At 44.9% G+C, this 21,406-nt stretch overlaps 12 protein-coding genes across 12 annotated transcripts; 8 read left to right on the top strand and 4 right to left on the bottom strand.

Annotated features, from left to right (window-relative positions):
- Window positions 1–63: 63 nt before the first annotated feature.
- VTP01DRAFT_5333 (uncharacterized protein) lies at window positions 64–1,118 on the top strand (the record flags this gene model as incomplete). The annotated part of the gene is made up of 4 exons (XM_069384114.1): window positions 64–387; window positions 473–662; window positions 737–829; window positions 904–1,118. 4 exons carry the CDS (start codon window positions 64–66, stop codon window positions 1,116–1,118), a joined length of 822 nt encoding a protein of 273 aa, XP_069235566.1.
- A 332-nt stretch (window positions 1,119–1,450) lies between these two features.
- On the top strand, window positions 1,451–4,023 carry VTP01DRAFT_5332 (uncharacterized protein; the record flags this gene model as incomplete). The annotated part of the gene is made up of 10 exons (XM_069384113.1): window positions 1,451–2,220; window positions 2,291–2,321; window positions 2,417–2,496; window positions 2,569–2,683; window positions 2,744–2,899; window positions 2,963–3,262; window positions 3,329–3,436; window positions 3,494–3,639; window positions 3,703–3,868; window positions 3,931–4,023. The coding sequence occupies 10 exons, from the start codon at window positions 1,451–1,453 to the stop codon at window positions 4,021–4,023; spliced, it is 1,965 nt and encodes a 654-aa protein (XP_069235565.1).
- Window positions 4,024–4,467: 444 nt separating this feature from the next.
- Window positions 4,468–4,992, top strand: VTP01DRAFT_5331 (uncharacterized protein; the record flags this gene model as incomplete). The annotated part of the gene is made up of 1 exon (XM_069384112.1): window positions 4,468–4,992. One exon carries the CDS (start codon window positions 4,468–4,470, stop codon window positions 4,990–4,992), a length of 525 nt encoding a protein of 174 aa, XP_069235564.1.
- Window positions 4,993–5,680: 688 nt separating this feature from the next.
- Window positions 5,681–6,226, top strand: VTP01DRAFT_5330 (uncharacterized protein; the record flags this gene model as incomplete). The annotated part of the gene is made up of 1 exon (XM_069384111.1): window positions 5,681–6,226. The coding sequence occupies one exon, from the start codon at window positions 5,681–5,683 to the stop codon at window positions 6,224–6,226; it is 546 nt and encodes a 181-aa protein (XP_069235563.1).
- A 442-nt stretch (window positions 6,227–6,668) lies between these two features.
- On the top strand, window positions 6,669–7,250 carry VTP01DRAFT_5329 (mitochondrial 54S ribosomal protein bL27m; the record flags this gene model as incomplete). Its single annotated transcript, XM_069384109.1, has 3 exons — window positions 6,669–6,750; window positions 6,813–6,919; window positions 7,062–7,250. 3 exons carry the CDS (start codon window positions 6,669–6,671, stop codon window positions 7,248–7,250), a joined length of 378 nt encoding a protein of 125 aa, XP_069235562.1.
- Window positions 7,251–7,390: 140 nt separating this feature from the next.
- VTP01DRAFT_5328 (uncharacterized protein) lies at window positions 7,391–8,276 on the top strand (the record flags this gene model as incomplete). The annotated part of the gene is made up of 3 exons (XM_069384108.1): window positions 7,391–7,538; window positions 7,619–7,775; window positions 7,847–8,276. 3 exons carry the CDS (start codon window positions 7,391–7,393, stop codon window positions 8,274–8,276), a joined length of 735 nt encoding a protein of 244 aa, XP_069235561.1.
- An 80-nt stretch (window positions 8,277–8,356) lies between these two features.
- Window positions 8,357–9,598, bottom strand: VTP01DRAFT_5327 (uncharacterized protein; the record flags this gene model as incomplete). The annotated part of the gene is made up of 3 exons (XM_069384107.1): window positions 8,357–8,869; window positions 8,934–9,320; window positions 9,380–9,598. The coding sequence occupies 3 exons, from the start codon at window positions 9,596–9,598 to the stop codon at window positions 8,357–8,359; spliced, it is 1,119 nt and encodes a 372-aa protein (XP_069235560.1).
- Window positions 9,599–10,184: 586 nt separating this feature from the next.
- Window positions 10,185–14,915, top strand: VTP01DRAFT_5326 (uncharacterized protein; the record flags this gene model as incomplete). Its single annotated transcript, XM_069384106.1, has 7 exons — window positions 10,185–11,063; window positions 11,139–11,161; window positions 11,231–11,541; window positions 11,602–11,726; window positions 11,786–13,456; window positions 13,527–14,491; window positions 14,564–14,915. The coding sequence occupies 7 exons, from the start codon at window positions 10,185–10,187 to the stop codon at window positions 14,913–14,915; spliced, it is 4,326 nt and encodes a 1,441-aa protein (XP_069235559.1).
- A 559-nt stretch (window positions 14,916–15,474) lies between these two features.
- On the top strand, window positions 15,475–15,822 carry VTP01DRAFT_5325 (uncharacterized protein; the record flags this gene model as incomplete). Its single annotated transcript, XM_069384105.1, has 2 exons — window positions 15,475–15,598; window positions 15,671–15,822. The coding sequence occupies 2 exons, from the start codon at window positions 15,475–15,477 to the stop codon at window positions 15,820–15,822; spliced, it is 276 nt and encodes a 91-aa protein (XP_069235558.1).
- Window positions 15,823–16,470: 648 nt separating this feature from the next.
- Window positions 16,471–16,978, bottom strand: VTP01DRAFT_5324 (uncharacterized protein; the record flags this gene model as incomplete). Its single annotated transcript, XM_069384104.1, has 2 exons — window positions 16,471–16,757; window positions 16,858–16,978. 2 exons carry the CDS (start codon window positions 16,976–16,978, stop codon window positions 16,471–16,473), a joined length of 408 nt encoding a protein of 135 aa, XP_069235557.1.
- A 141-nt stretch (window positions 16,979–17,119) lies between these two features.
- VTP01DRAFT_5323 (uncharacterized protein) lies at window positions 17,120–19,165 on the bottom strand (the record flags this gene model as incomplete). Its single annotated transcript, XM_069384103.1, has 7 exons — window positions 17,120–17,170; window positions 17,242–17,751; window positions 17,817–17,898; window positions 17,965–18,070; window positions 18,130–18,297; window positions 18,361–18,431; window positions 18,486–19,165. The coding sequence occupies 7 exons, from the start codon at window positions 19,163–19,165 to the stop codon at window positions 17,120–17,122; spliced, it is 1,668 nt and encodes a 555-aa protein (XP_069235556.1).
- Window positions 19,166–19,269: 104 nt separating this feature from the next.
- Window positions 19,270–20,610, bottom strand: VTP01DRAFT_5322 (uncharacterized protein; the record flags this gene model as incomplete). Its single annotated transcript, XM_069384102.1, has 6 exons — window positions 19,270–19,473; window positions 19,536–19,757; window positions 19,814–19,942; window positions 20,005–20,150; window positions 20,206–20,354; window positions 20,408–20,610. 6 exons carry the CDS (start codon window positions 20,608–20,610, stop codon window positions 19,270–19,272), a joined length of 1,053 nt encoding a protein of 350 aa, XP_069235555.1.
- Between the last annotated feature and the right edge of the window lie 796 nt (window positions 20,611–21,406).

The following is a 21,406-nucleotide window of genomic DNA, read 5'->3' as shown; positions in this document are numbered from 1 at the left end:
AAAGGAAGATCTACAGCATTAGCTGACCGCGTCAAAAAGAAAGGAGGAGAATCAACATCTTTCATGCGACCTTTTCCGCTTCGAGCGTTTCTCGCTTTCCATCGCACGTTACGAATGACGCATACAGTTACGATCGCTAATCAGCGCATCCCGCTGATGGGATCCAGTCCGGACATTCTGGACAAGGTTCTAGCGTTTCAGCCTTTTCAAGAGTGGGTGCAACGGTTCGACAGGTCGCAAAAAGAGCGCGACAACGAAATGGATATCAAGTCTATCGAAATACAAAACACAGATGTATTCGGTTCTGGCAAGCTTGGCTTTGTAAAATTCAAGGCCGATGTACGCTTCAAGGATACTGGAAAAAGCGCGCCGGGGATCGTCTTTATGGTACGGGAAGGTGAAATCCTGGATCGGGTTGCCATGACATCAATGCAAAAACCAAGAGTTTAATTTGTTGTTGTCGACTTGTTAGCGCGGCGGTTCTGTATCAATACTGATTATTCTAAGGTGCAAAGACGGTGACGAGGAAGACAAGATCATTTTAACTCTGCAGCCACGTGTCCCTGTAGCTGCATTGGCGTTTCCAGAACTTCCTGCAGGTATGCTGGATGGTTCCGGCAACTTTTCTGGTACAGCTGCGAAAGAGATATATGAAGAGACAGGTATAAAAAATGTGCTTTGTCCTACACACCACCCCCAAATGATGAAATTTTAGCCACTAACCGCGTCGTTCTAGGCCTATCGGTACAGGACCATGAACTGGTGGACCTCACCGAATTAACTTACGGAAACAAATGGCAAGGTGTTTACCCATCTGCAGGTGGCTGTGGTAAGCGATGATTCTTCGTTTGTCTCGCCAAAATACGAACTATCCATTGAAGCAAACCTGCCTTGTCCAAAAAGATGAATTTATCCGCTTATTCATGTGCATCAAGGAATTACCCCGATCCGAAATTAAGAAGTTGGAAGGGAAGCTAACGGGGCTCAGAGACCGAGGCGAAAACATTACTCTGAAGCTTGTATCTCTAAAGGAGGCGTGGAAAGCTGCACCTGACGCAAAACTGCTGTGCAGTTTAGCACTTTATCATGCGCTTAAACATGACAAGATCATTACTTAAATGGGAAATATACGGGTGGTGGCGGGAAGGAGAATATATTATGTGAATCTCTGTATTCCCGCCCGCGCCAAACGGAGACTCAGCTCATTGAAGGAATCAAAGTTAAGAATCATATGCAATCCTTTATCTTGTTCTTGGAAGAATAAATGATTGAAAGCTTGTTTGCTCGCGCCTTTTTCTACAGTATCGGGCTCAAGCACAATACCCTTTTTCTTTTTTTAGAACTTTGAGATTGGTCTCCAACGAAACCAAACAAATTCAGCGAACCCACCTTCTTCCCAATTTTTTTTTGCAACTGTTTGGTGTAGGAAGTGAAGAAACACGCTTCCTCAATGTCACTCGTTCTGCAGAGCTCTCAGCATACCCTTATACCAGACACGTCTGCGATTGCGTCCAAAGACAACACTTTTCAGCTTGACGACAAGGAGTGGGGTCCCTGCACTCCTCCATTGTCGCCGAATCCACAGACCATCCTACCCTCCAAAGATGCATCTCCTCACAATGACGTGTCTTCAGCAGCTCCTACAATGCCACCTCCATCGCGATCCAGCACCTACAACAAACGTCCTGCTCTCAGACAAGGCACGTCGACCACGTATTACACAGCTGACGACCTCCATGGTCTCAACGTTCCAGAAGAGTCCCGGCAACATACCAACGAGCCCGCCAACGAAACAGACTCGACCGCTGCAGCGCGCGCTACTGTTTTAAACGGGCCGACTAACCCGCCAGACACTAACGTGCCGTCAACGAGGCACGCAGAAATGGAAACTACAAACAGGGATATTTTACACCCGCTTGACTATGTCAATTCTATCGATAATGGATCGCTTGCGAATACCAGCATTTTATCAAAAAGCTACAGCTACCACCGACGGGCATCTATGCACAGCAGGGTGTTGCATCGAAGATCAACCACGATGGCTATTGAGCATCTGGATCCAGACGAGAGAGCGGCCTTGGAAGTGGAGATAGCAGCTCGACGGGCAGCACGCAGAGCTTCCCACAGAAAGCGGAAAACATATGCCGATACAGACGACGAAGACGACAGGATTGTAATTGGTGTTCGTATCGGCGAAGGCCACCAGAACTACCAGCTCATGTAAATATCTAGAATTAATGGTACCTTCAAGCTGTGTTCTTGCCACTCACCGTGAATTATCTATTGTTAGGTACGATATGTTGACCGGTATCCGTGTTGCTGTAAGTTTTCTGGGACGATGGGGAATTTTGGAATCATGCGTTAGTATTTTGCCAAGAAGAAAATCTCACCATTGTTGCTTTTGCTTATTTTGCAGGTGAGTCGCGTGTCCGCCAAGATCAACAGACCGCTGGTCGATGAAGATTTCAAAGCTGCGCACAAACTTGTTTTTGATGTGTAAGTTTGGATAGCATTGTATATTTTACAAGAGAAAGCGGTGTTCAGGAGTTATACTGATGGGGTATATAGAACTGGTAACGAGCTTACGCCTGGTGTCAAGTACGATTTCAAGTTCAAAGACTATGCGCCTTGGGTGTTTCGCAACCTGCGCGAAAAGTTCCACATTGATGCTGCAGATTACTTGGTAATGTCTTTTTTTTTCCATCAATATCATGGGATGTTTACTAAATATGACCTCTGGTAGATGTCGCTCACAAACAAATATATCCTGTCCGAATTGACTTCGCCTGGAAAAAGCGGCAGCTTTTTCTATTATTCGAGAGACTATCGATTCATTATCAAAACTATTCATTACACCGAACATAGATTCTTAAGGAAAGTTCTCAAAGATTACTACGAGGTATGCGAAAATCGAAAAACCAGGAAAACATGGTTTGTCGATTTTGACAACTTTCCTGTATAGCATGTTTGTCAAAACCCACACACATTGCTTTCTCGATTTTACGGCTTGCACCGTATTAAGCTTCCACATGGACGAAAAATTCATTTTATTGTGATGGGCAACGTCTTCCCTTCAAACAAGGATGTCCACGGCAGCTTTGACCTAAAAGGATCGACATACGGCCGTCTGACGCCTGAAGAAAAGCAAAAAAATAAACATGCTGTCCTGAAAGATCAGAACTGGCTAGAACAAAAGGAGCGACTTAAACTCGGTCCGACTAAGCGTAAAATATTTCTGGAACAGTTAGAGAAAGATATACAGGTATGGCATCAAATACGTTCTAAGCATACGAGAAAACAGGAGAAAGACTCATTGTGGGGTTTACAGCTTTTGATTCGTCTGAATATAATGGACTATAGTCTTTTGATCGGTATACATGATACTAGACGAGGCAACTCGGAAAATTTGCGTGACAATCATTTGCAAGTAGTTGAGGTAAGTTTTGCTGCAGATGTAAAGACGTGGCATTCCTATTAAAATTTCACGTGCTAGCCCAATGCAGAGCGTCTGGAACGCCAGCTGTCCGTGGCTGGTAATATTCGTAAAGAAAGCAGAGCAGATATTGTTCGCAAAGCTCTCAAGCAAGCAAGCCCTGTGCAGCTGGATACATCTGAGCTGCCAGGGACTCCTGGAGACGAGTGAGTATTGTTTTTTACATGGTCATTTAATTCATACAGCTTGCTGATGCATAATTGTTCCAGGCGTCGATTTTGCTATTTCTACGCAGAAGATGGTGGTCTCCGGGCAACAGACGAAGAAGATAGGGAAAGCATATTGTTGTATTTCTTGGGAGTCATTGATATCTTGACGCCATACAACTTTAAGAAGAAGACTGAGCACTTGGTCAAAAGTTTGACTCAAGACAAGGTACAGAAATATCTAGACTCAAAATTAGCAACCCTTGCGGCGTACTTATAAGTTTCTATTAGCATACAATATCATCTGTGCCTGCGAAAGAGTATGGCGAACGCTTCCTTCAATTTATGAGGGATGCTGTTGAACCAAAGCCGAAATCTTGTTGATTTATATTGTACTGTACATCCTCGATCCCCATTTCCCTCCGTCTATACTATATGTTATATTTATTTTGATCCTATCATCCTTTCTTCCTGCACCTCCCCTTTCTATCTATCACCTGCTATCTCCATATTCACCCATTCCAAATGCTGCCAAGCAACAGTCAAACCGATATTGCTATTCCTTCAACACAATTTTGTTTTGGAACGTTTTGCTTCCTCTTTCATGTAATATCATCAGTTCTCCAGGTTTATTCCAAAACGGGTAGACTTTGAGCGGATATGGCAGTTGACAGAGGTTTCACCCCTGCAACTCACGAAAAGGCAGATTTCAGCAAATTTGGGGTTTCCCGTGTAACGTGAACATATGCAGCATCCGCATGTTCTTCTTTGCCTTTCTTCCCCTCCTCCTTTCTTCTTTACTTCTACTTGCTCCTCATATCTACTGCCATGCACCTTCCTTTCCTTATTGTAAGTTGTATTTTTGGATTCAGCGCTGCTGTCTTGGCTGTCGACTCCATAAGTCTGCCTCCCACCAAGCCTACCGGGACCGTCTGTATCCAGGTGGTATGCCCTGACCCGGGTGCTGAACCGACCTGCCCAGCGGATTGCAAGACATCCTGCACGTTCCAGACTACTGATCCATGCTGCCCGAATCAAAAAGTAGCTGTGTGCCGAGATGACGGCTCGTCGTCGTCGTCGCCAACGTCATCGGTTGCTTCAACTACAGAGTCGACACCGGTAGCTTCTTCGTCGTCCAACGCAGCATCAACTGCACTTACCAACTCATCACCGATACCCAGTGCCAGCAGCAGCAGCAGCGAGGTCGCCAGTTCCAGTGCTGCCAGCACCAGCAGCTCACCTAGTCAGTCTGCATCGGCAGGAAACAGCGAAAGCGGTAGCAATCACATCGCAGCGGCAACGACTTTGTTGCTAGGTGCGTTGCTTGTATCTGTATCCAGTATTATGCAATAAACAGCAATCAGACACAGCGTTGTCTTTTCGTCGTCAAAACATGAGGAGGTCATAGATTCAATTGTGTGACAAAATAAAGCACTGTTAAGAGCAGCATATTACATCTGTGTGCAACTGTGTCTGTAGAGAAATAAGGTGTGCTCTGGGCCTGATTAAATTCAACCTCCAGCACTGTAATTAACAAGGTTCTCGATCACGTTTTCTTACTTGACCTTAACTAACGCTAGTCAGTGCTTTAATTTCAAAGGAATGAAAGACGAAGCATAAAAAGCAATTAACGTTATCTAAAATTATACACATGAATACCATTCCCCGTCCTGACAGCATTTTTGAGAAACGTAAAAAAAAATGGCCGTCCGCGTATCCTTAATGAAGAGCATAAGAAGGTTATTTTAGAATACGTTGATGAGAATCCTTCAGTTGTCTTAGAACAGTTGATGGAGCGACTGCTTCAGAGATTTAATCGAATCAAACTATCCAAAACGACTCTTCATCGGTTTGTGAGGACACAATGCAACTTGTCACTGAAAAAAGCCCGGTTTCAGCCTGTGGACAGGAACAGCGAGGTTAAGATTCAAGAGCGCCTTGACTGGGTGCGCAAATGGGATAAGACTGATATGGACATTAGAAAAAACTGCGTCTTTCTTGATGAGTCTACCTTCCATATTAACATGAAGCGCAGCATGGCATGGTCGAAAAAGGATCTTCTGCAGTGGTCACGGTGCCAAAAACACGAGCACGGACAACCACAATCTTGGGTGCAATCTCTGCATCAGGTCTGATTAAATGCAGCTTGAGACTTCCACAGCCACCAGCCAAGAAAAGAAAGCGTAGGGGTCATTCCGAGCTGACAAGCACAGGAACTGTAACTGGGCACTATCTTAGCTTCCTTAAGGCTACAATGGATGAGATGGATAAATATGAGCAGATGAAAGGCCACTACTTGGTAATGGATAATGCTCCTATTCATAAGGCTGACGATATCTCTAAGTGTATTGAGTCTCGGGGATATCGTTCTGTATATCTTCCATCATACGCGCCTGAGCTCAATCCCATTGAGCAGTTCTGGTCGGTTGTCAAGAGTAAAGTTAAACGCAACAGGTTCTTGGAAAACGAGACTCTGATGAGCAGAATCAGGGAAGCTTCCATTAACTTAAAATTGAGAAATTTCGAAGGTTTTGTCTCTCATTCTTATAAATGCTTAGACAAGTGTCGCAACAGAGAGCAACTCTGATGTGGTTCTCTGGGCATGCCACATCTGATTTGTCAGCGCAGGCATAGATTTTTGGGTAAGTATGATTTGTATTTTGTTAACATGCGACTTCAAAATTTATCGAGAACGACTTTGCTTTTGGAAAAGAGTGTATCTCTCGTCTTTCTGTTGTAGAACATCTTTCAAGTTAAATGCGGCCACTTTCTCTACTTTATTACTTTCTGCATTCGTTGAATGAACGAAGTTCTAAATAGTCCTATAGACTGAATTATTGAATGGTTAGGATACGATATAGTCGAAGTTTCGGACTGTGCTTTCTGAACTATTTAATATCTGTGTGTGCCTGGAATTGATCCAACAAACGGAAAGTCACTCTACGTACTTTCATTTTCCGATTTGTTTTCACTTGCAGGCTGCCATTGAAGCTCTTTACCTGTCCAGTTCCCAAAACACCTAGTATATAATGTCCCTGCTGAATCTATTTTTAAGGCAGGTTACCACCAAACCGTGCATATTTTCAGCAGTACGCGCAACTCCTTTTGGAGGTATGACGGCATTTGGGGAGGAAACATCGATCTAGTCGACATACTTACATTGGTGCGATTAGAGGTGTCGCAAGTACGTTGGGCAACGAAGCGAGCTGGTGGCTCCTCGAAAAACGGAAGAGACTCTGCAGGTCGTCGTTTGGGCGTTAAAAAGTTTGGAGGCCAGGAGGTGATTCCTGGTAACATTATTGTTCGGCAACGAGGCACCAAATTTTATCCAGGAGAAAATGTACGATTTTTTTTTATTTCTGCTTTGTATAGATACAGTGGTTGCTCGATCTAGTTGCTTATGCTTTCACTGTACAATGTAGGTTGGTATGGGCAAGGATCATACATTGTACGCTCTGGAACCGGGATATGTCCAATTTTACCAAGATCCTCAGCATCCTAAACGTCGATTTGTGGGTGTTGTTTTCAATCGAGATGACGCACTGCCTATCCCCCCTGATCAACCAAAACCACGCCGTTTCGACCTGGTCGATCTTACCACCTTAGCATGATTTGTACATAGTAGTGAAATAAAGTTTTAAAGAAGGGGACGCCACACGCCCTTTTAAAGTCACGGATCTGGCGCTCCTGCGTCGTCGGATGGGTCCGTTCGAAAGCCGTCCGTCGAAGCATACATACCTTTTCTGATTTCATGTCTCTGGCAACAACTGAGGCTGCCGCGCCTGTCCAAGCAGCGCCTGCCAATGATACCCCTTTTGATCATTCCCTTGAATGCCGATGGCAAGATTGCCACCGTCGTTTCCCAAATCATAGCGTCCTATCAACTCACTTATCCGAAGGTGTGTGTGTGTGCCCTCTTCTCCCTAACCTGGGTGCAAACTGCAGATCTTGTGTGATCTCACGCTCTGTATACCCTTAGAACACGTTGGCTGGAAGCGACCAGAGTACTTTTGTGAATGGAACAACTGTAATCGCAAAGGTGTAAAATGCCACTCACGATTCGCGTTAATGATGCACCTGCGTATACACACGGGCGAGAAGCCATTCGTATGCAACTATCCAGGGTGCGACCAGGCGTAAGTGTATTACCGTTATCTAGCTCTAGAAGGGATCGCATTGGGAGTCACACGTGCTATCTTGTATGTAGATTCGGCAGGCAAGATGCTCTAGCACGGCACAAAAAGGCAGAGCATGAATCACCAACGCAACCAACGCAAACATCGAAACGGACAACTGAGAGTACAAAGCCATCACCAGTAAAACGTCGAAGAGAACGGCGGCCGTCAACCCCAGAGCATGAACCGGTTACCATGGAGAAATATAAGCTAGCAAAAGCAAAGCTGCGATACATTCTACGGGAAAATGAAATGCTGACGGACGAATGGCAATCAACACAGAAGAAACTTAAACGGTTACAGACGGAACGCAAGGTATTACTAGAGGCACTCATGGAAGCATCCGGAAACTCGCAAGGACTCTCGCCAGACGAAGGGGTATCGGACGACGATGAAGAAATGGTGGACATTGGCAGTGACGATGATATTGATGAAAATGATGAGACGGGATCTGTGGCATGAACGATGTACAAATGCATAGTGCAACACAGAAAAGGCAAAACAAAACGAAGAAAAAAAAGCACATTAATTTACGAGATAGTCTATGCTGATGATGCTTTTTCTTGGTGATGGGCTTTGGCGAATGTTTCGGCTACAATGAGAGGGAAGACCAGGGAGGCTTCGGCGTACAACTTGACAGACCGGCTGTCTGCTCGCAGTTTGCCCCACGACACGGCTTCGTCAGGTCGGGCACCGGCGTCGCTACCATCGAATTCCTGAGCTGTATTGATATAGACTGCATAGTCTGCTCCATTTCGCATGAGGTTGGCGTTGCAAATATGGTGCTTTATAAGACCACCGCCCAAAATAATCATTCCCGTCTTCCTCGCAAATACGGCCTCGTTGTTCATGCTTCGGATATCAGCGGCAATGTCAATGATAAGTCCAGGGTTGCGATAGGAGTGGAAATAAATCATATCGCCCAAGGATCCATCCGTGATAGCTGGGCAATACACAGGGATATCATTCTTTGCGCACCAGTAATAGATACTCGACTCGTCGTTGATTTCCTGTCCTAACCGTCGGATCATGCTGGAGGGTGTCCAGATCTTATTCTGCAACATGCCATCCGAATATTTAATACAATGACGAATAAAAGCGTAACATTGTCATCCATACCTCTTTTTTCTGTTCCTCGAGCATCTTGTCAAGAATAGGAATGACCCAATCCTCAAACTTGCAGTAATTATTGTTAGGAACGAGCAGGTTTCCGATTCTGTTCAATCCCTGCTTTCTCAAGTCGCTGCCACGCAACGTGAAATCACCAAGATATGTTGGTGCAAGGCATTTGATGAAATCCTCCTCCACACCGCCTGCAGTGGCAACGATGACATCCACCAACTTGTGCTGAACTAGGAATCGTATGACTTCACGTACTCCAGACGAGACCAGATTGGAAGTGTATCCCAGGAAGATCTTGCACTTTGTGTTTCGTCGAACGCTCATGTCTCGAAACTCTTCACGTTCGTCTTCGGCAATCGGTTCGTCAGAAAGTCGCCAAGTACGCTGTTGTTTACAATGAAAAGTCAGTAACAAACTGTCTATTATATCAACTATCCATATACCATTTTTTCGACGATTTCAATTGCTTCACCGAGACTGCTTGCTTGGAAGCCCATAGTCTTGTAACTGCCCAAAAGATCTGTCAGGGACAATTGTTTGTTGAAATCGGGACCCTTGACTAAGACGGCGTCTTCTGGCATCTCGACGGACTGTAGCAACACAGCTGCCTCGGCAACTGTAGGACGATTGCTACCATTGGCTTGATCACCCCCTTGTGCCATTGTACGGTAGAGAAAGCTCTTTTCCTTCAAAGAAAGAAACAGGCTGTGTGGCTGCCTTTGAGCAATTGGTCGCATTCTTTCGAGCTTTGGGTTCCGACAAGGAGCGCTCGCATTTTTGATACGCAAATGCCGCCGAAAACTTCAATAATGCACACACGAACGATGTTCGCTATGCATGACCCTCTAGAAATATATGAATCCCAAAAGAAACAGTATTATGAGTAGTCTAGTTTATGTGGAGCAAGAACGGGAAGGAGGGTGGAAGTATCCATTATGTAATCCTTAATCCCAACAGCAGATCGACAGAGAGTTCGAGACACACACATATGTTTACCGGGCATTACTCATTCAAATTGTGCTTGCCTGTCTTGCGTCGTGTCTATCTTTGCATATATCAGATCTTATCCCATCCTTGTCCTGTATTTAACAATAATCTAATTCCCCAACTTCTTGGTTTGTATGCATCTTCGATATCATGCAGGGTACATAAAATTTCATCAGCTCCCAAATCCAGCTTCCGCTTGAACGCTGCAAATCTTCCCCGCTTCCAGCTTCCCGGCAGTCGACACCAAGCAATGCCTCGCTAATGAGAAAATTTCAGAATACCACTCTTATTTCTAGCATAGGCTGCGCTGTTGCCATTGCTGTGGCCGCGTGGCCGAATGCATTCCATTTCGCAACAATGTGCATTAGCATGGTTTTCGGGCACGTCCTATCGATCCTGGTCTTTAATATCGTTGTGATGTACGTCTATGTGAAATATCTTATACCACCGACGCGGCACCACCACCGTCAACGTGATTTTCGACCTCTTCGATTTGCACATGCGGATACATGGCCGACCTTGCAGCAACAGAGACTGCAGGATAACAGCAAGTCATCGCACCCTCCCATCGCACCCAATTCTGCCGAGATATCCGAAGCTTTTGACGAGCTTATATCCTATATCCTGCGCGACTTCATTGACTATTGGTTTGTACACGTTGCTGGACCGTCCGAAATTTCCTTTCGCGAATCCATCGATAGAATCATTCGATCAGCCGCCCTGAAATTGCAGCAGCGCATACATGAAACCGATCTATTCAGTCTCCTCGTGAATCGCTTGATACCAGCTGTAACACAGCATATATCCGAGTTTCGCAACGCCGAAGTGTCCCTGCGAGGTCGCTCGCTGGAAAGATCCTTGACCCAGTCCGATGAACTTGATCTTTTACTGGCATCACAGTTCCGCGGCGGCAAATTGCATTCTGCACTGACAACAGCAGCTATGACGACGAAGCCAACCGAAGTCGTGTATTTGCGACAGGTGATCGATCGTGTGTTACCTTACGTTGTCGATCCAAAGGAGCTGCGAAGCGGGCCTGTCCGAGTCATTATACGAGAACTCGTTTCATGCGCTGTGCTGCAACCTATCATGGACATGATTGCTGATCCGGATTTCTGGAATCAAACTATTGATAGCTATGTAAGCTTGTCAAAAATTATATAAGACTCTTATTGATCATGCTGCTCAAATCTCTTGCTTGTCGTCATCGTTAAGTTAGGAAAAGCGATCCGAGAACAGTAAGTTTCAACTTGCTTATTCAAAGAAGGATTGTATTCATATATATATATATATATATTGGAAAAAAGAAAAATGGTCCGGAAACTGCGGGAGGCAATCAATAGACATTCCAAAGAACTCGGCGATATTGATATCGAGCTTATGGAGACGAACTTTGGTTCAATGCAATCACCGAGAGCAACAAGCCCACAATTTGGTCAGGAGCAGGCTCTAAGCGACTCAGAAATGGGGATACATCGTCGACTGCAGGATATCAACATGGGCAGACGAACGTTTCAAGACTTTCTACGTATGATTGAAGAGGAAACGAACCTTTTGGAGCTAAAAAGGGTTCGGAATGACATCGTTACACAGCTAAGAAAGAAAAGAGCTCTGATATGTAAGGTCTTTCTTTTTCCTTCAAATGCTAATATCACTAACTCTCTGAGGGATGATTCAGATGATCGAGACCCAGAGGAAGTCATTGACGGCGAAAAAGTTCAAGACATTATTGTTTATCTCAACCGATTGAGCGTGGCGAAGAAACGCACAGATAAGCGCATAGGCGTGTTGACCGGCGATAAGGTAAGAAATAATCCTACGCATGCACATACTGGCCTCTTACCAGGATGAATGCATTTTAGAAAGCATCTCGTACTCAGTTCTTTTCCGCCCGTCGGAAACCTAGCGAATATGGTCCCAGCTTTCATCAACCGTTCGGCTTTAGTCTCAATGACATCCTGAAAAACACAGCTGGATTGTCGTATTTTATGGAATTTATGGATCGACGCGGTGATATGATGAAACTTCAGTTTTGGCTGATTGTTGAAGGTTTCAAAAATCCAGAGAGCATGAGTGGTCATGAGCAACAGAAGGACGACCTTACGTTTTTGCAAGATGTTAAAATGGTGTATGAAATGTATCTCAGCAGCGCTCCACATCGGTTACCGGTAACTAAGCAGCTGGATGACGAGCTGCTGGATGCAATAAAACAGGCAGAAGAGTGCGTTGCACGGGACAGTGCCGAATTTCACGAAACTGTCAAGGATATGCGGGAGAAATTATACAGCATTCAACAGCATGTATTCTGGCAGCTGGAAAAGGAGCATTTTCCTTACTTTAAGCGATCCGATCTCTACTTTAAATACCTTGCAACGACTCCGAACTCTGCGCCTGATACAGCTCCAGATCGTCGCAGCCTCGATGAAAATCGACTGTATAGTAGACGCACGAGTGCAGCGGAAGACCACACGCGGAAACTTCTTTCCAGCACCAAAGGGCTTTCTGCCAGACCGTTGGAACGGACAACATCAGATAGTTTGAGCAAAAAGAAGCCGTGGACAATGACAAGTGGTAACAAGAAGGCAGACTCTGACACAGAAGTCGGTGAGAGCAGGCTGCAAAAGACAAGAGCGCAGCTTCACAGCGAAGGCTCTAGTCGGCCAGCACGGGGTCACATACGAGCAACATCGGAAACGCCCAACCTCAGTGTGTCTCGATTATTTGGACGTATGACGGGCGATTGGTGGAACATAGGCGAATGGCCGTCAAGCCGAAGAAGCGATGCCGATAACAGCAGCAAACGCAGTTCGATGCATGGATCGATTCAATCGATCGATACAGATGATTTGACCGAGGACGAAGGTACATTGCCGGAAGATAACAGCATTCCGTCTCCTAATAATGGTCGGCAACCGCTCGTTCGACGCAATACATTGGACGCAGTTGAGGCAGAGCTAAAATCAATCATCGACAATGAAGATATCGAACAGGAAGAAAAGTTTACGCCAACATCGCAGAAAAGAAAGACTCCTCCGCCTCCGCTCTTACTGTACGGCACTAAGGGTTCCAAATCAAGCATGGCTCTGCCTGTGCAGAACGATTACACTTTGCCTACCTGGAAATCTTCTGGTGGCTCGAATGTAATCGGAGAAGTGCAGCACGACGAACTGGAACCGATTGTAGACTCTAACAGTAGCAAAAGCAAGGTGACGCAAAAAGACAAAGCAGATACTGATGAGTTGAATACGTTGGCGGATTCGGAAACCTTGAATGGGTCGAGTAACGTTCACTTGGCTCCTCCAGGAGATTTGATGCTGGCTGCTCAAGTGGAGAAACTTTCTGAAGAAATGGAAAAGTTGAAGCAGCAAGAAGCTATCGTAGATGTCCTGATTAGCAAAGCCGAAGCAAAGAATAAGACGGAAGAATTGAGGATTCTAAAGAAAAGCAAGAACATGTTTAGACGAGAGTTGCAACAAATCAAGTATCAAAAGAGCCAATATGAATTGCAAGAATCAGAAAACGTGCTGATGCCGGTTAGTATCTACCTTGCAAACAGTAATGTCAACAGACATAAGCTTACAAATCCTTGCAATTATTAATCAGGAACGTACATGCGTCAGTATCACTAGCTCTACAATCGGCTCGGATGATTCTGGAGAGTTTGCGTTATACGTGATTGAGATCCAGCAGCTTGGCGCAGATGGTAACTATGCTTCCGGCTGGATTGTTGCAAGGCGTTACAGCGAATTTTTCTCGCTGCATCAAAAGCTCAAGGACAAGTATCCGCCCGTGAAGAATTTGGAGTTCCCAGCCAAATGGCCCTTGCTACGACTTCAGAAATCCTTTGTGGAAGCCAGACGGACGAATTTAGAGCGATATCTTCGTCGACTGGTCGAGAACAGGGATATCTGCAAGAGTAAAGAGCTACGTACATTCTTGTCGCAACAGAACGTCTACGTACCTGGACCTGAAGCTGACACAGATTCATCTGAAATGGGATTTTTCACTTCCATTCCACTGCTTACTTCGCGCAAATCTGGAGGGCAGCACAAGACTTCATCGCAGCTGTTGAAACAGCAGCTCCATCCTTCATCCAGCACCTCCTCCGTTGCATCCACCAGATCGCGCAAGAGTTTCCGGCGTTCTTCAGGTGACAAGAACGATGGCTCTCCAGGCATCCAACGCAAACCATCCGTAGGCTTCATGAAACACATCTATAAAACCGTGGCAGAAGGCATTGATGATCTTAGCATTGAGCCATCAATGTTGGACGTTATCACGCAGCGTATGGGCGAGCAAGTCATGGACTTTATACAAGAAGATACGTCCAAAGGATATGAAGAAAATGTGGATACCGCTGTTGCAGCCGCGGCAGCAGTTGCAGTGGATCTGGCTGAGGTACAACTCCCGGCAGACGAAGTGATTAAAACAGAAGCAGTTACGACGTTTACGGATCCATTGTGTGATCTCTTTATTGAAATGTTTGAGCTTAAGGATAAAAATAACTGGCTAAGACGTCAAGCGGTCGTTATCATTCTGCAGCAAATTCTTGGTGGCACAATTGAAAGGTACGTAGCAGAATGTAGATGGCATGACCTGCGAGACCATATATGCTAAGTAGCGCGTGCCCTTGCTGATAGGAAATTACGGGAGACAGTAAAGTTCCTGGGCACTGAACCGATGGTTGTTTTCTACCTGAGGAGGATCACAGACAGCTTGTGGCCAGATGGACAAGCGCTCAAGTTCCGAGACCCAAGACGGACGGACGAAAAGCAACTGACGAAGGAAGCAGCCAACCGCAAACTATCAACATGGCTGCCCGACCAGATAGGGCAGATGGTTGGAAGACAGAATGCACGGCGAGGGGCACGACGATTATTCAGTGTCCTTCAGAATAAGCGCCTCAATCAAGATTTAGCGTACACGTTATTTGATGAGATTCTGTCTGCATTGTTCCCCGAGATCGATTTCGAAAAAGATATAAAAAGATGACTTTTCGTTGAATGTAAAGTCGGGAGACGACGTTGAGACATCTTGGCACTATTTTTCAAAGCAAAGCAGTACACAGCTGTTTTCTTTCTACGTCATTGATAAAGGAACAGCATACATAGGCACTATGATAGATCTTAATTATTTGGTGTCGTGTGGTACGACACAGCAGGGATGAACCCTGGTCCGATTCAAGTCTAAAGTTTATTTAGAAATACCACATCGGTCCTATTGTTCTAAAAAGAATCTATGCAATTTGCATACATTCTGTACCTTCTGGCAACAGAGGAACGTCTCGTCAACTGGGTAAAGAGTCAGAAATATGTGCACTTTCTTGGCCTGTGATAACCAAATGTCGATACAAATCTAGCAACAAGAGCTCGTCATAGCCGATGCAGATGCGACGTGATACACAATGCCCTTTCTAAGTTTGTACAACCTGCCTGACAGGAGACCAGGTGTGGCTGGGGCTGCACCGACGAGGCATTCAAATCTCACACCCCCAAAGACGGAGCGTAATTGCAATATAAATACGTCTTAGAACTGCATCCTTTTCTAGTTTATGGTTAATATCCTTCCAGTTATCGTCGTTGTAGTCCTCGTGGGGGCAGTGCTCATCGTAATACTCTTTGCAGGCATTGCACATGCAAGATCACGGTTACAGGCCAACAGAAGAGCAAGAAGCAGTATGTGTCGCCAATGGAAAAAGCAAGAGCAAGAACGAGCATAGTTCCTAATTATACATATTGTCCCTAAAGATATAGCAAGTAGAGTTCATTTACTGGGACATGAAGAACAACAGTTATCTACATCTGCGAGGACTGCAGCTCCTTACGATTCTTCATCAGCTTTTGAATACGACCAACCTCCTCCATCCTACGAGGAATCACGCCACGACACACGTGTGTAGCAACAATGCCTTTTTCGCATACACATTGTTATCATTGCCCTCTCCCATGCCACATCGTCCTAGTTTTCCCGCTTGATTCTGTCTATATCTGTAGATAGATTTCTCCTCCGCACGTCCAGAAAGACTTTTTATTCAATGTTCGTCACCCCATTTCCTGATCTCATCATTGTGCCTGTACCAGCATGCAAGAATATACCGTTCCTGAGTGTAATGGAAGTAATCGATTGGGCATTGTTTAATGTAGCAACTAAATTGATTTGAGGCATCGGAAGCTCCCACGAAGCAAGATGCTCCTATTCCCAATTCAGGATTCGCTCGATTCAATTCCGGGGCCGGTGGTGGCTGCATTGTTGGATGAGATAAGTCGGATAATTTATAAACATTTGTTTTCCGATGTTTTTCGTTTATTATTGAGTGTGGCTAAGAGATGAAAAATGTTACTATTTCAAACTGCGCACACTTTCTTTCCCTTCACTATTTATAGCAGGTCCCAGTTGCAGTAAATGATGACAGTGCCTGGTGGTCATCTTTTTCTGTCAGACAGATGCAAGAATTTAATACAGTGATGTACTATAACGTGGTAAATTTAATGAAAGTAGTAAGTATTATACGGATGTATAGATAGATAGATATAGATAGATAGTACATTCAATTTGAGGTTTCCGGATTTGCCAGAGGTGGATGTAGGAGTGTGTCTCTATAGTGATCCTTATACGCAGGTGGTGGAGGTGGGAGGACGGTCGCTGCATTGTCTGAGGAGCTGGCTTGTTGCATGTTCACAATGAAACCAGCGGGTATCGATTGGTGTGAGGAATCATGGTTGTTCTGGTAGGATGGCGGACGGGTAAGACGATAGAAGCCTGTGTTGTTTCTGTGCGAACATTCAACGGTGGGATATTGTCTCGTTTCCGAGTGGTCTAATTCCGGAGAGGTCTCTAAAAAATAGGAAGGAAGGAAGGCAGGAAGGGAGGAAAGAAGAAACGGACGAGTTATTATTTTCCTTGCTTGTCGCTTGCAACGATGAAAACCGCTTACTATGTTTAATTCTAACACATAAACTGAAACGTCTTTGATTACACATGATACCGAGTGTGAGAAGAAAGAGGACAGCAACGGTCGCTACAATGAGGAACCCGACTCCCTCCATACCCGCCATAAGCGACGAATCCAGTGAGGAGTAGAAGGCGGAAAAGAAATGAAAAGAGCGATAGCAAAAAAGTCCATGCAAAAAAGGTATTACGATATGCGCATTCAAGGTGATATGACGTATCCCGAAGGCAGGAGAAAAATACAACTACTATGCATCAAAGACACTTTCATCTATAGTGATACCAAATTGCGCTTGAAGCTAACAAAGTGGTAAGTGGCAAGGAATTGGTTAGATTCAACGGCCATACGAACTCCTTTTTTCAGACTTACTTGATCTTTTATCTTTTGATCCATGACATCTTCAAAGCCTTTCTTCTCCGTACCAAACAGCAACTGCTTCAGCGCTTCCCGTAAACGAATAAAATAGAATGTACTGCTCATAAAGAGCAGAGTAACATCAAATTTCCACAGTCTCCATCTTGACTGCAAGTAGTCCCCGAGACCCTGGGTCTCCCCTTTTTCCGCTGTTTTCCCTGCAGCGGGATGCTGAGGTTCTAATCCACGTAGAGCCCATCTGGCCATTAGGTTGATGCGGTTGACAGGACTGCCCAACGCCTTGTTATTTGCCCGTACAATGTTCATATTACGGGATATAAATATTAGCTCCCGTGGAAACAGTGCCTGATCTTTCAGAAAATCTTTTATCCGCTCTTTCAATGACACTTGCAATTCGTATACGTCCTGCATTTTAAGGTTAACGTTGCCAAGATGCACTGCTTTGTTGGGGTTAAATGGTTTTTGTAGTGTGATAGATGCAAACATATTTGCATCTTGGATACCCTGCAAAGGAAACGATTAATTAACGTATTCTGATATCGTGTTCTCAAGCTGTGTGCAAACCGTACCCAAATCTTGCATATTTCATTTACGGTCTCCATATCGAGCATAAATAATGCTTCCCAAAGTCTGCAGTACTCTAAACGGAATCTATGCCAATAAAGGAAATCAATGCAAAATGCCATATATACATCTTAATTGACCTATTGCACATACTTTTCTGATTCTTGTATGTACAAACCATGGTCTATAATCACAACTTGAACATCATTCTTGTTTTTAGGATGTGATCGTACGAGGACATTTCCAGGATGAGGATCGCCTGATCGCTCTGTTAGCCGATAAGCATACATCAACGCTTCACTGAATACAGATCGTTACCATGCACGAAGCCGCTGCGAAATATTTGACTAGAAAAGGCTTCAACGGTGGCTTTCATAGCCTTCTCTATGCTCAGTCCTTTGCGCTTAAGACTGTTGGCATCCGTCAACTGTATTCCATCCACCCATTCGCATACAAGCACTCGCTTGGAGGATAATTCGGTATATACTGATAGTCCCTAAACGTTAAAGATTCGTTGTGGATTTTCCCTCTTTTGAACAACCGACATACCTTTAGGAATATATATCCTATCTTTTAAAGTCGGTTCTCTTTGCATGTGATGCGATGCCTTTAGCGAGTTACTACAATAAAATTAGTGTGGGTGAATCATCTATTTCTTCGGCCGAGGGAATTACTTTGCTTCACTGATAAAATCAGCTTCCATTCGTATATGCTTCTCTATGTAATCTGACGCAAATGATAGTGGCAAATCAAACAGACGTTCGTACACTTGCAGTAAAATGCGAAATGCCCACAAATCCCAGTTCATTTGTTTAAGGATTGCTGGCTTTTGAATTTTTACTGCGACGACGTCGCCGTTATGCAGACGAGCTCTGTGCACCTGCGCGATCGATGCCGACGCCACAGGCATCATCTCGAATTCTGAGAACACTTGGCTGGGATGCAGGCCACCAAAATCCTCCCGGAATACGCGCTCCACCACTTCGAACGGCAATGCTGGAGCCGAGTCGTACAATCGTCTTGCTCGTCGCTGGTATGCTGGTGGTAATATAGCCGACTGCGTACCGATAACTTGGCCCATTTTTACATATAAGCCGCCATTGCGCTCGAAGACATCAAAAATCCGGTTTGCTACGCGCTCGTGTAATGCTTCAATTTTAGAAGTGTTCCGTATGTCGGGAGACGGCCGAAAGTTGAGCTTGTAGTCGACTGCAAGTGCAATTCCATTGTAGAATGTGCGCATACTGCGTTGCAGTAGCTGAGCCTCGCTGCGCGCATCGATCGCATAGGCACACACTCCCAAAGTTGTTGTTCCTAAAGCAATGCGTGCTGGAGTGGACAATCGGCGAAGCATCGCAAAGCAGAAAGGAAACAGACAAGGGAAATTCGCAGCAGCTGGTATATCGGCGATTCATCACGCGAAATTACTTGTTCAAAGGAAAACCCATTTATTGGTTTCTAAGCGAGAATCTCTTCTCTATTTTCTTCATGCCAAGCATTCCAATGCGCTTTAAGCTTTTCTTGCATACGCTTATTTTCAAAAATAGCATCGATAGCTTGAAGCGAAGCATCGAATAACTGCTGCTTGGTCATTCTGAAAGTTGTCGCACAGATTGCGTACTCATTGGAAAGCTCAGAAAAGAAGACCCCCTTGTCATCCGTCTAAGTACGTGAACTAGTTAGATATGCGGAGGAATGTGATTAATAAATGGAGAAACACTTGCGCATAGGACGAATGGATGACCCTCTTGGAGCAAATCCTTCACATGGTGATCCTCAAAGGACTTTACAGTTTTGCAAAGTACGTTGGATGTCATGCAGATCTCCACAGGGATGGCTTTCTTATAGATCACTGCACGAGACTCATCATCCAACAAGGTTGCATGACCCAGTCTATCAGGGTCAATGGATAGCAGATTTGGCGCCTCTGGAATATTCTCAGCTACCTATATCAGATTGTCTATAAGCATTCCGCCTAAAGCTGGTTTTGGGCGGAACAGACCTCGTTGAAGTGCAATGTAGTCTTAAATCCGAGGGATTTTGCTTTGAGGAATGCACCCTTGAGCTCCTCGAACGAACCTTTCATCACATCTCCACACAAGTCAATGCCCACGACACCTTGGGAACGAAACTAGTGGATAAGATATTAGAGTCGATGGTAGAAAGGATGTTATGTGTCCGACTATCGCTTACTTCTTCTGCCAGAGCAACCGCTTCGTATGCCTCCTCGAGGGTATTACGGCGATCGATAGACACGATCAAACGCACTTCGATATCAGATCGTGGCTCGCCGTGAATCACAGACAGCACGGCAGACAAGTAGTCGCGCTTGGTCATACCTTGCAGTAATCTTTAATTACAATGGCAAGGATTGTATCTTAGTTATTATGTTACCGGTTGACAGCTCCTGGCGGGGAGTGGTTCGAAGCTCCAGGTACCGAACACCGTCCGCAGCAAACTCATCAATGATATTGCGTACGGCGACACGCACCGCCTCTGGATTGTCAGTCAGTCGATAGATATACTTGAACAGAGGGAAGAAGCTGTCCAAATTGATAAGTAACCATGTTTTTACGAGACTACTCGACTGCCTTACTCGTCGATCTTGTCAAAACGCTCCGGGATCTTGAAAGAGGCAAGATCGGGATTGACTTCCTTCTTCAGTGCAGCGAGCTGACGCATAGAGTCTGTGCTAATGCTGCCGTTTATATGCGCATGTAGCTCAATCTTTGGTAGCCGCTTGCAAAAACTGAGAAGATCGGCGGTGGGTGTCATAGTATCGGTACAAACAAGCCCCATTGCTGCGGATCACAATTGCAGAGTTTATATATAGTAGGCGATGCTGCGGCAACCAACCATTGCATATCACCTTCCCTTTTTTATTGCAATTTTCCCGGAAAGTAATGTAACCTCCCCCAGTGAAAATTCATGTCGCATTTGGTCAATAAGTCGATGCCGTGGGCTACGCGTCAGGTCTACGGACACAAAATGCAATTTCCATGTTTAGCAATCTACACACAACTATGCCGGAAGTACAATCTACGTTAGAACGAATTGAAGCATGGGGTTAGGACAGACAGATAGTGTCACTCTTGGACAGACAATAAATGCCTATGTAGTTAATGAGAATATTTATACAGCACTAAAGCATGCTTTCAAACCGAGAATGTTTATAAGAGAGCCATTCATGCTATGCGACACCGGTAAAGCAAGACAGCTTCTTTGTACCTCATCCTTTCTTTGTTCAATCGCTGCATAAATAGGATTTGATTGTCCCTATTCGCAAGCTGGAAGGCAGTGTTTGAGCGATTCTAGAGTGACACGGACCGACCATTTCCACTTGTAGGCCACAAGCGACAACTCTCTGTGTCCATTTTTGCGCTATACAAACATGGATTCCCAACCACTTCGCAGCAGCTAATGCGCTCCTACTTGCTTCGTACCAAGATGGGGAGCAAAAATTTTGGCAAGATGAATAGAATGATTCAAAGTCAACATGTTATAGACAGATCCATACATCTAATACGCTTAGTTGAATGAATCCATGCGACTAAAGTCTATTGATGCTTTACAGTAATTTTGTGATCGGGTAGAG

This window comes from Rhizomucor pusillus (assembly GCF_041956525.1).
Source record: "Rhizomucor pusillus strain CBS 183.67 unplaced genomic scaffold VTP01scaffold_21, whole genome shotgun sequence".
NCBI lineage: Eukaryota > Fungi > Mucoromycota > Mucoromycetes > Mucorales > Lichtheimiaceae > Rhizomucor > Rhizomucor pusillus.
This window is presented reverse-complemented; position numbering and strand designations above follow the sequence as displayed.